General features: G+C 43.7%; 1 protein-coding gene across 1 annotated transcript; it reads right to left on the reverse strand.

The window, feature by feature from the left end:
* Nucleotides 1-1,064: 1,064 nt before the first annotated feature.
* PPIC (peptidylprolyl isomerase C) lies at nt 1,065-9,546 on the reverse strand. The gene is made up of 5 exons (XM_039733105.1): nt 9,390-9,546; nt 5,296-5,409; nt 4,707-4,800; nt 2,886-3,070; nt 1,065-1,633 (listed from the first exon to the last, which is right to left on the reverse strand). Exons 1-5 carry the CDS (start codon nt 9,486-9,488, stop codon nt 1,505-1,507), a joined length of 621 nt encoding a protein of 206 aa, XP_039589039.1. The 5' UTR covers nt 9,489-9,546; the 3' UTR covers nt 1,065-1,504.
* Nucleotides 9,547-10,178: the final 632 nt, after the last annotated feature.

Here is a 10,178-nt window from a genome sequence, read left to right on the forward strand (position 1 = left end):
CTTTTCAGAGAATTTTACTTTAAACAGTAAAGAAAGAAAAGTGATCAGGGGTAAAATGAAAATCTGATTGCCTAGCACTAGGCAAATTTAGAGGCCCTTGCCAAGTTCTCCTCCAGTTCTGTTTGCAGAGGACATTCATCCTTTCACAGGTCACTGAAAAGAAGTGTCAGTATTTGCCTTCAGAAGAGGCCCCAGGACTGTGGTTGAAGAACCAGCAGGAGCATCCTCTAACTGCAAATGATATGTCAGGAGAACCTGGGTTAAATCCCTAGGCACAGTTTTTTCCTGTTTCCTTGTGAGTGGAATGCCAGTAGGTACCTACAAGCTCGGAATGCCAGTATGCACCTGCAAGCACTGTGCTGTAGGAGCTTCTTCTACCCTGAATCACTTTGGCTCAGGATACCTCAGAGCTCCTTCAGGACACCCTTCAGGAAACAAGTCACTGCAAAGGAGTGGTGTGCTGCCTGCCCATGTTACAGGTGGATGAGCCCTTCATCACATCTTGGCACTGCCTCTTCCGTCTTGAGTCCTAAAACAGTCAACTCAAAACGAAAAATATCCACATATCTGCTCTGAACTTAACACAGGTGTCTCTTAAGTGTTACCCTACAATGATCTCCTCTGAAAGCTACCAGTTGTCAGCTTAAGAGTTATTTATGAAGCATCACAAAAAAAAATGAACCTGAAGTTCTCAAACTTACAGTAAAATGTAAAGAAAAAGTGTTTGAGCTTTAAAATAAGTAGCATTAGTTAAGTGTTACAAAATTCACCATGCTGTAAAACAAGAATTCTTCTGTTTTAATCAGCTCCTAACAGCCTACCTTATTCAATAAGACAGAAAAGCTGCTTGTTCTTGATCACAGAATGGTATCTGAATACTGTGGTTCTCTGAAAGACAGGGACTTTATCTGATATGTTTAGATTAGGAAAATTTACCATCTCTGCTCTAACCTTACAACCTTATCTCCTGAAAAGCAAAAGCCCCTGCATATTTTGTGGAATCAGTTGAGGTGAGAAAAAAAGACTTTGGGGGCTGGAGTAAAAAATGCTCTCAAGTATTTATCTGAAAGCAAAGTTTATTTATTCAAAACACTTCTATATTTTACTTTTTTTTTTAATGTTTTTAGAAATGCTGGTAGTGTTACAGTAAATATTTTCAGTTGAAAAGACAAAAACAAACATTGCTAAAATTCCCAAACAGAACAAAATTACTGTATTTTAAACCCTGGCAAAAGAGAATTACTGCTGTATTTTTCATTAAAGACTTTTTCTACAAGATCTAGAATTTGGTGGGATATGTCTTGAATTTCAAGGAGTGGCAACTCCAACAAGTTGTTATAGAAACAGTCTATATTTGTATAGACTGTATTTGGCAAATGATTAGTATTGCCTAAATGTAACTTCGTATGTTTTGAGAAGAAAACTCAGTGGATCATTGAGATTGGTCAAAAACTGGCATTAAAGAAAAGTGATTAAGTTTTACTTTTCATTCTGCCTATTGGTCTCACCAGTCACCAACTTCAACTACAAATGGTTCCTTTACAGCTATTTTGCCGCTGTTCACAATCACACAGTCTTGAAGGGGCCGATCATGTTCATCTGTCTGCTGGAGTTCTATCGAGTGCACCACCGACTGTCAAACAAAAAAAGAACAAACAGAAAGGTTCAGTTTAGCCAAAGAAGCTCCAGTGGCTGAAGTCTGGTGCCACGGAAACAAAAAAGTGCACCTAACATCACTGCTTATTAACCAGCTTATGAACAAAGGCCTTTACCCTGTCAACTTCCCACATCCTTTTCTTTCCACATTAGCAGTTGTGCCACTCTGTAAATCAAACACAGTTGACAGAAGCACAGGGAAGACTGTTTGCCCTCCTAGAAAATCCTTCAGCCAACAGAAACATTTTGAAGGGGCAACTGAAAATGTACATTCAGCTGATTAAGCAGGCACATTCAGGATTCTATCTGTGGCCTGTGAGCAGAAAGTGAATCCAGAAAACACAAAAGGCAAACATTATTATTTTTCTAATTGTACAGCATAACTGTGCTTCCAGAAATCTGGTTACTGCTTTTACCTTTAGCATATAACACACACACATACAGATTTTTAGTGTGGTACCAGTATTTTTAAAGGACAAAATTAATTTAGGTATATTGACAACTTGGTTTTGATATCTGTCCATTAATCTGATTAAGCTGAAACTTAAGTCTAAATAGCTTCTCAAAAACTTACAGCTACTACTGTAGATCATGAAAATGGAATTCAGTACAAATGTGGGAGTGAGAGGCAAGTATTCTGATGAAGTTTTCAAACTCCTCAAAGTCCATCCAGCAGTTCATATTTTCCCCAATAATTTCAAAACATAGATTAAAAAGGAAAAATTTGTAAGGAGAACCAGACTAATAAAAGTATGATCACTTGAAACCATAATTTTTTAGCTTAAGATTCTATTTGGCCTCTCATCAGTATGTGTTTGCCTGCTTTACATTCAGTTGCTTCTAAAAACCCTTAACAGTGAAAGTGTTACCCATAACTAGCATGCGCTACAAAATTTGATTTTAGCCTGTAGAAAAATAATTATTTCATGGGTAACAGTGTTACTGAAGGGAGGAGCTGAACTTTCTTCATTTGTAATTTGCAAAGGTGTCAATGTTGATTTCAGTACTTAGCAGTCTGAAATAAGGGCTGTGAAAGCCAAAAGCATGGTTCAGGTTTCCATATCTGGTATTTGAGTTCTAAACTCTCCAGCTGGAGCTCTTCACAATCATTTTCTACCGTGTACGTATTAGATGAATACTCAGCTGTTTCTGAACCATGTTTCTGAACCATACCAAGAGAGGTATAATGGAGCACAATTTGTTCCGATCAACCACTACTTTAAACTTACCATTCCATCAAGGACTTTGCCAAATACTACGTGTTTTCCATCTAACCAGGAAGGCTTTGTCACACTGATGAAGAACTGGGATCCATTGGTGTCTGGGCCAGAATTAGCCATGCTAACCCATCCAATTCCATAGTGTTTGAGCTTGAAGTTCTCATCAGGAAACCTTTCTCCATAGATGCTTCTTCCTATGACAAAAAAATAAGAAAGCAAACTTTACTTTAAAAAGTAAATAAAATGAATGCTGCTTTTTGTTCAAAAATGGGGAAAATGAAGTATGAATTCAGGACTTGAAGATTCATTGTTTGAGTAAACACAGCACCATCATTGCTGATGGTTATCAGCAACTCCATAACTAAAATCATTTTGTGTAAAAAGGTAAGCTAAACCACCACACATAAGGAAAGTCAAAGCTGATGATGCTTTATCCCTTGAATTTAAGCTAGCTGAATACCTTCAAGGGTCGGGTTTAGAGACACCACTGAACAATGATATACTTCATCCTGCTGAGCAAATTCAAGTACATGCTTATGGCCACTAACAATAAGACTGCCATGTTTTGTGACAATTTCAGTATTTAAACCTTTCCCTTATGCTAAGAAATTGCTTTAGGCATGTTTAGAAACATATAAAGACCAAATGGAAGTTAGACTAAAATACTTGGTGTGTATGTGTAGATAAAGACTCTGACGTTTCTAGAACAGTTCAGAGAAAACACATCAGTCATGGTTAAACCACCATTACTCTGAAAAGAGAAGGCTGTCTGTCTCACCCTTTACTTGTGCAGTGCCTAGCACAATGGGGACACTTTTCCCAAATGCTATCCTGTTAAACAACATAAGCAGGCAAATAAATGCTGCCTACCTTTAATGCTAAAACTGTCTTTGGTATTACGGTCTTCCCCATTGTTGACTGCTAGAAAAAGAAATGTGTGTTTTCCATTCTATCCCAGCAGGGAAATCACTAACAGTTCATGCAGACAGTTCAAATCGTAGCATGTCAAGAATGTGCATATAAAAGAAGAGAAGAAATCTGCAGCCAGAGTAAGTGCAGTGCAAGAGATGCTGCGCTGGCACTGCCCCCCTGAGTGAACTGTTCTTCTGTAGGCTCAGGAGGGAGAAGTGATACACACAGACAGGACTTACAGCACCAGCAAGTTTATGGTTTCAGTTTTAGTAAGAGAAAAACAGGGAGAGGGCATGACCCTCATCTTCTAATTTCTTTCTCTCTCCCTGTTAAGAAATTCCTTCTCACAGCACATTTCAGCGGTTCCTCAGAACAGACTGAGCTGAGGGCAGAGAGGACAGTCTCCTCCTTCCCTACCTGCCTTCCCTCTACGCGCTTTCACTGTTTCATCACGATTAGACTTCTGCTGGATGACTTGAACTGGTTCACCTATACATGCAATCAGTGAGTGCCTCAGGGAAGGAGCGCTGTCACAAAGCCAGAGCAGGGGAAGGGTGGAGACATCCATCTTTTGGAGACGGTAAGTTGTAGGAGCAGCTCAGCTGGTCACGTGGCTCCAGCCCAGCACGCAAAGCCATGCTTCTTGAATGGGGACAAGTCACAGACAGAAAAGAGCTATCTGCAAAAATTGAGGACAAAGGAAGAGCTACACACACTTATAAATCAGATAATCCAAACAGCTGCAGCTTAGGCTACAAGACACTTGGAAAAGTACTAGATGCTCTAAACCAGTGTGGGCTGGTTTGGTGTTTTTTCATTTATATGAGCAGAAACCATGAAGGAATATGCTGGTTTGCCCATACTTTCAGCAGACATTGAGCAAAGAAAAGGGAACCTGGAAGATACTAAGTATATTACCTCCTGATCCATCTCCAGCTGTAAAGTCTCCTCCTTGAATCATGAAGTCTTTGATCACACGATGAAATTTACTTCCTTTGTATCCATATCCTCTCTAAGAAAATGAAATAATTCTTTAAATTAATATAACATCCAGTTCTATATACAATCATAAGGAAATACACAAGTTGTGAACAGCTAGATTTCACAGAATATGCCACCAAGGGATATAATACAGTCAAGAAACACATTAAACTGAAGTGCAGGTAAAACCATCTAAACAGCACTGCCACAAAGAAGATATTTATTCAGGTGATCAAAGCCATTGTCTTTATTTGACTGGTATCTGACCACAGTAACTCCACATGCTAGATCTGCAAGGCAGGGACAGACTGAGGTGCTCATATCCAGCACCTCATAGTTACATCTTGTGAACCAAGGACCTGAGAAGACACACACTAGTGCACATCCTTGGGGACAGCACTTGTGCACAGGCTCCAGAAAATGAAAATCGACAGTTCACAACTGAAACGACATTAAATACATACTGCCTTCCCAAGCCAAACTTGAGTACACAAGCAGAAGAAGTGGAAGAAAACTGCAAACATACTTCTCCAGTTGCCAATGCAATGAAGTTCTCCACGGTCTTTGGGACAACTTTTCCAAACAATCCAATTACAATTCTGCCAACATCTTTGTCTCCGATCTTCACATCAAAGAACACCTGAATATTTTTGTGAAGGGAACAAAAGTGATATAGATGTGAGCACAGCAAACAGCCAAGCTTTTCAAAGAGTAAGGTGGTAAGAAATTACTTCTGGCTGGTCTGTATTAATAGTATCCTGCAATTCCTAAGGGTGCTGTTTCAGACAAATCCTTTCAGAGCCACCAAAATCGGGTTATGCAGAAAATTGTTTGAGAACCATTGACTATATGTTTTGATTCCTACTGCTTTTAATGGCTCAGTGAGACTGCTGTATCTCAAGTCTGAAGACAGTACTCAAGAAGATTTTTCCCAAACAGGTAAGTCTTTAAAACTGAATGGAAAAAATGAAATATGAAAGTAAGGAAGAACAACTATTCTATTCCCATATGGGGATAAATAACACGGAAGCATAGTACTGACACTCCCCACAAATGACCATTTGCTATCCACTCATAATCTTCACTGTTTTAGGCATCAGTACATATACAAAAGCCTAAATTCCACTGAATTGACAAACAGTGGGAAGTCAATCCTTTGGCTCAAACAGTTGCCTTCCTAAACAGGAATTCAAACCCAGCACAGAAATAATCAGGCCAGATTTTTTATTCAGCTGATTGCCTAAATCTTCAACGCACATGTCACTGAAAAGCAACTTCAAAAAGACAAATGAGTTACAAGACATTTTAATATAGTTCAGAATCTATGAATGCATATTTGAATGTGCAAAAATGTTCCAATAATTACTGAAAATAGGAACAGCTGTCAGGAAATGAGGCATTTTGAAGTTCTGAAAAAGTTACATAAAGGCTATTACAACTTCTAGGAAACAGCAATGTGTATTCCTATGATGTGGTATTTGCTGTTCCTTGTGGCACTCAACCAAGTATTACTTGTCTGTAATGCAAAGAAATTAGTCCAATAATGATAATAAATGACCACAGTCTCTCCAATGTGAATGCCTCTTTCACGCTCTCCTACTAAACATTTCTACCATTTCTTGATCTTCTATGTGGTTTTGACTGTTGAACTTTTGGCTAACACTATAAAAGCGCTATAAAGGAAATAAAATTCCTTTTGATACACCTCATTCATTTCCTTGACACTTGGCACTGAATAACATGCTTCTTAGATGTGTGGCTCCCAAAGCATTAACAGCACACTTTCACTAACTTTTTAACGGTTTTATAAACAAACCTCTCTGAATTGTACCGCCAGGGTTATCTAGGTAAGGGGTATTGCCTTCCTACATTTTCTAAACCCACTGCCTGTCTATTTTGCCTGGAAATGTTGTTCCAGTAGGACTGCCTGAAATACATAGGCATATATAAGTGACAAGACCAAGGCTACCAAACAATCACCCCACAGTGCACAAACATCATACACTTTGTTGACAGCACAAGGAGACAAGTTTGTCATATGGTGCAAGCCTAGCACAGCCACAAGGCTTCATATGCAGCACTGCTGCTTGCCTAAGCAACAAACCCAGTACTTTTAAAAATGTGTCTCTGCATATTTTTGGCCACAAAACCAAGTACGGAAATATTTGGTAGCCCTAGACGCTATTTCTGCATAGCTATTTCTGCATAGAAAAGCCATGTTCACATGAGTGTATTTCCACAGGTTCCCTGGAAATTCAGACACTTGTGAGCAGGTTGATACAGCACTTTTAAATCTCAAAAAACATCTGGCCAAATTCTTCAGCAAAAACTCTGAAAGAAAATAAACATTATAAATTTTCAGTCTTATTAATATTTTTATAAATATTTAATCGTATTTACAAACTGCAGTTAAGTATTTCAAGACTGAAATTAAAAAAGAACACACCAGTAAGAGTGGCTGGTTCTGATAAAAATATTCATATACAATTTACACAAGATGCTGTACATCTAACTGAAAAAAGGAAAAGAGCATTCAATTATTCAGGGAAACTAAAGGGACTTTGAAAGGAAGATCTCATGATTCTTAGAGACCAGGTAATGTAATAACCTCATAAATGCAATAATACTGTATACAGTGTAAAGACAAAACAAGAGAGCCAAAATACATCTGGAATCACCCTGTAGTTTAGTGAAAGATTTGGCTTTGGGCTTGTGAAGGTCAGAGAAGGAAAACAAATACTAGAAATAATTAAAATTGATACAGTAAAGAGATGGGCATAACTACATCTGTACTATGAGTTCACACCCTGAGTGCTACATGTAATTTTGGCCTCTCTACTGCCAAGTGATAAAACCAACCTAAAAAATGTAGAAAAATGGGCAGAACAGATGCTCAACAGGTATGGAATATCTTTTATATGAAGAAAGGTTACAGAAAATTACTTAACCTGCAAGAGAGAAAACTGGTGTGATTTGATGAGCTTCGTAAAGTTACCACTGCCTAGGACAATTTGGCAATGCAATTCTTTATGTGCCACAACAATCAGAGAAGGGCATAAAATTATAGCCCAGGCAGAAGGAATGAAAAAGGAGTACTTTATGCATAATTAAATGGGAACGTATTTCCAGAACACTATTTGGAGGTCAAATTTACCCTTCCCCCCAAAAAAAATCAAATCTGTGGTCTAGAAGTCCATGGCAATGAAACTGTAAGCAGTTGCAGACAACAGTGGCAATGAAGTACAGAAATAAAGCCACAAGTCCATGGCTTAGGATGCTGAAGCCATGCTGGAGGAAGCAGTTCTGCCCCTGCTCTTCCCTGCCACACTTTCATGAGTGTAGGTGTCTTTCCCAGCACGGCCGCATTCTCTCCTGTCTGCAGGTGGAAAAACACTTGGGGGCTGAAACATGGAATTCCAAAGTTGGACCAAACATCCCACCTCCTGCACCAAACAAACGTTTTTTGGAAAGAGATGCTGTCACGCTGCAGTAGTCAGGTGCATCCCCATCCCGCCAGCCAGCCCCACAGCCCACAAGTCCATCTCCTGGGCAGTGCCATTGCAATGCCCACGTGTGCTACAGGCACACAGCCCATCCATCCTGCCTGCCCAGGAGCCCTGCAGCACTGCGCCCCACGGATCCCGGATCCACGGATCTCTGCTGGCAGCGCCTCGCAGGCACCGCTGCACCTCCTACGGGGCCAACAAAGGGACTGCTCTCAACACCAAGAGCTTCACACAATGACAGAGTGGGTCAAAGTGGAAAGGACACAGCGAGTCATCCGGACCAAGCTCCCTGCTCAACTAGGGCCATCCCAGAGCACACGGCAGAGAACTGTGTCCAGGTGGCTCTTGGACATGTCCTGTGAGGGGAACTCCACAGCCTCTCTGGGCAATCTGTTCCAGTGCTCAGTCACCTGCACAGTAGAGAAGTTATTCTTCACTTTCATGTGGAACTTCCTGTGTATCAGCTGAGCACCACCGAGCAGAGGCTGGTCCATCCTCTTGGCACACTCACAGACATTGAAAAGCCCTTTCTCAGTCACTCCTTCCCCATGCTGAACAAGCCCAGCTCCCTCAGCCCCCCCGGCCAGAGAGATGCTCCACTCGCCGATCAACTCAGTAGCGCCCCGTCGGGTCCTCTCCAGAGTTTCAGCAGAGAGGGCAGGGAGGAATGAATAAATCCAAGGCACGCTCAAGCCCCAGCGCAGTTAAACCCCGTGCTGCCCGGGGCAGCCTGGCAGCACCAGCAGCCACAAACTGCCCTGGCAGCAGCAGAGGCTGCAGCAGCGCCGGAAGGGCGAGGAATTTAAAAGTTTCCACATCTGCAAACCAGAGGAGGGCTTTGCTGGCCCGAACTCTGCGATGTGCCAGCGCCTGCAGAAAAGCGACATGCTCAAAGGGGTTAAAAACCAAGTAACCAACCAAACAACCAAGAAAACCTAACAAAACGGTGAAGTTCTGGCGCTAGGCCGAGCCCGCCCCAAGCCCTCTGTGCCCGGGATGCGGCGCGGGCAGAGGCGGCCGCTGCCCCCGGCACCGCCGCCACGGCGGCGGGACAGCCCGGCCGCGGGCCCCGCCCGACCCGTCCCGAGGCTCCCCGGCGGCGGGCGAGAGTCACCTTGGCTGTCACGCTGGGTCCCCTCCTCCTGAAGGCCTGGGCCGCGGGGGCCAGGAAGCACAGACAGGCCACGGCGCCGAGCAGCGCCCCGCGGGCCATGGCGCCGGCCGAGCGCTGCGGCGCCTGCGCCGGGGAAGGGCGGCTCCTCCCGCGCCGGGGCGGGGGGCTGCGGGCAGCGGCCACAGCCCCGGGGAGCCGTCATCCCTCCCGGGGAAAGGCCACCCGCCCCAGGGAGCGGCCATCCCTCCCGGGGAAAGGCCACCAGTCCCAGGGGAAAGGAGACCCGCCGGGGGATGAGCTCCGTCCCGGCGCTTCCCGGGTGCGGGCTCCCAGGACGGGCGCTGGGTTTGGCGCGGGGCTCGGTGGTGCGCGTCCGGCTGGGCCGCGGGCAGCCGTGTGCCCTCCCGGGCCAGCCTCGCCCAGCGGGAGCTGCGGAACCTGAGAGGGACACGGCCGGCCAGCCTTCGGCTTCGGCCAGGCTGAGTGCCCGGCAGGGTCCCACCGGTGGGTGAAGTAGCCACAACAGTAAATGAGCTTAAGAGACTGAGCCGGCAGTGTGCCCTTGTGGGAAAGGGCAGTGATGTCCTGGGCTGCGTTCGAAAGAGTGTTGCCAGCAGGTGGAGGGAGGTGATGCTGCTCCTCAGCCCTGGAGAAAACACATCTGGAGTTCTCTGTCCGTTTCTGGGTTTCCTAGCATAATAATAAGAGAAGTGTGGCTCTCCCGGAGCGGGTCCAGCACAGGGCAAGAAAGGGACTGGAGCATGTCTCTTAGGAGGAAAGGCTGAGAGA

The sequence above is a fragment of the Passer montanus genome, unplaced genomic scaffold (assembly GCF_014805655.1).
Source record: "Passer montanus isolate IOZ18808 unplaced genomic scaffold, ASM1480565v1 scaffold83, whole genome shotgun sequence".
Classification (NCBI taxonomy): Eukaryota; Metazoa; Chordata; class Aves; order Passeriformes; family Passeridae; genus Passer; species Passer montanus.

Bases quoted from the DNA above. Each gene is read 5' to 3' on its own strand.
- PPIC (XM_039733105.1), bottom strand. From the start codon at position 9,488: ATGGCCCGCGGGGCGCTGCTCGGCGCCGTGGCCTGTCTGTGCTTCCTG. The intron at 4,801-5,295 runs GTATGTTTGCAG...TCATTTTCTTAG, and splicing joins TTGCATTGGCAACTGGAGAA to AGAGGATATGGATACAAAGG. The intron at 3,071-4,706 runs GTAATATACTTA...TTTTTGTCATAG, and splicing joins AGCTGGAGATGGATCAGGAG to GAAGAAGCATCTATGGAGAA.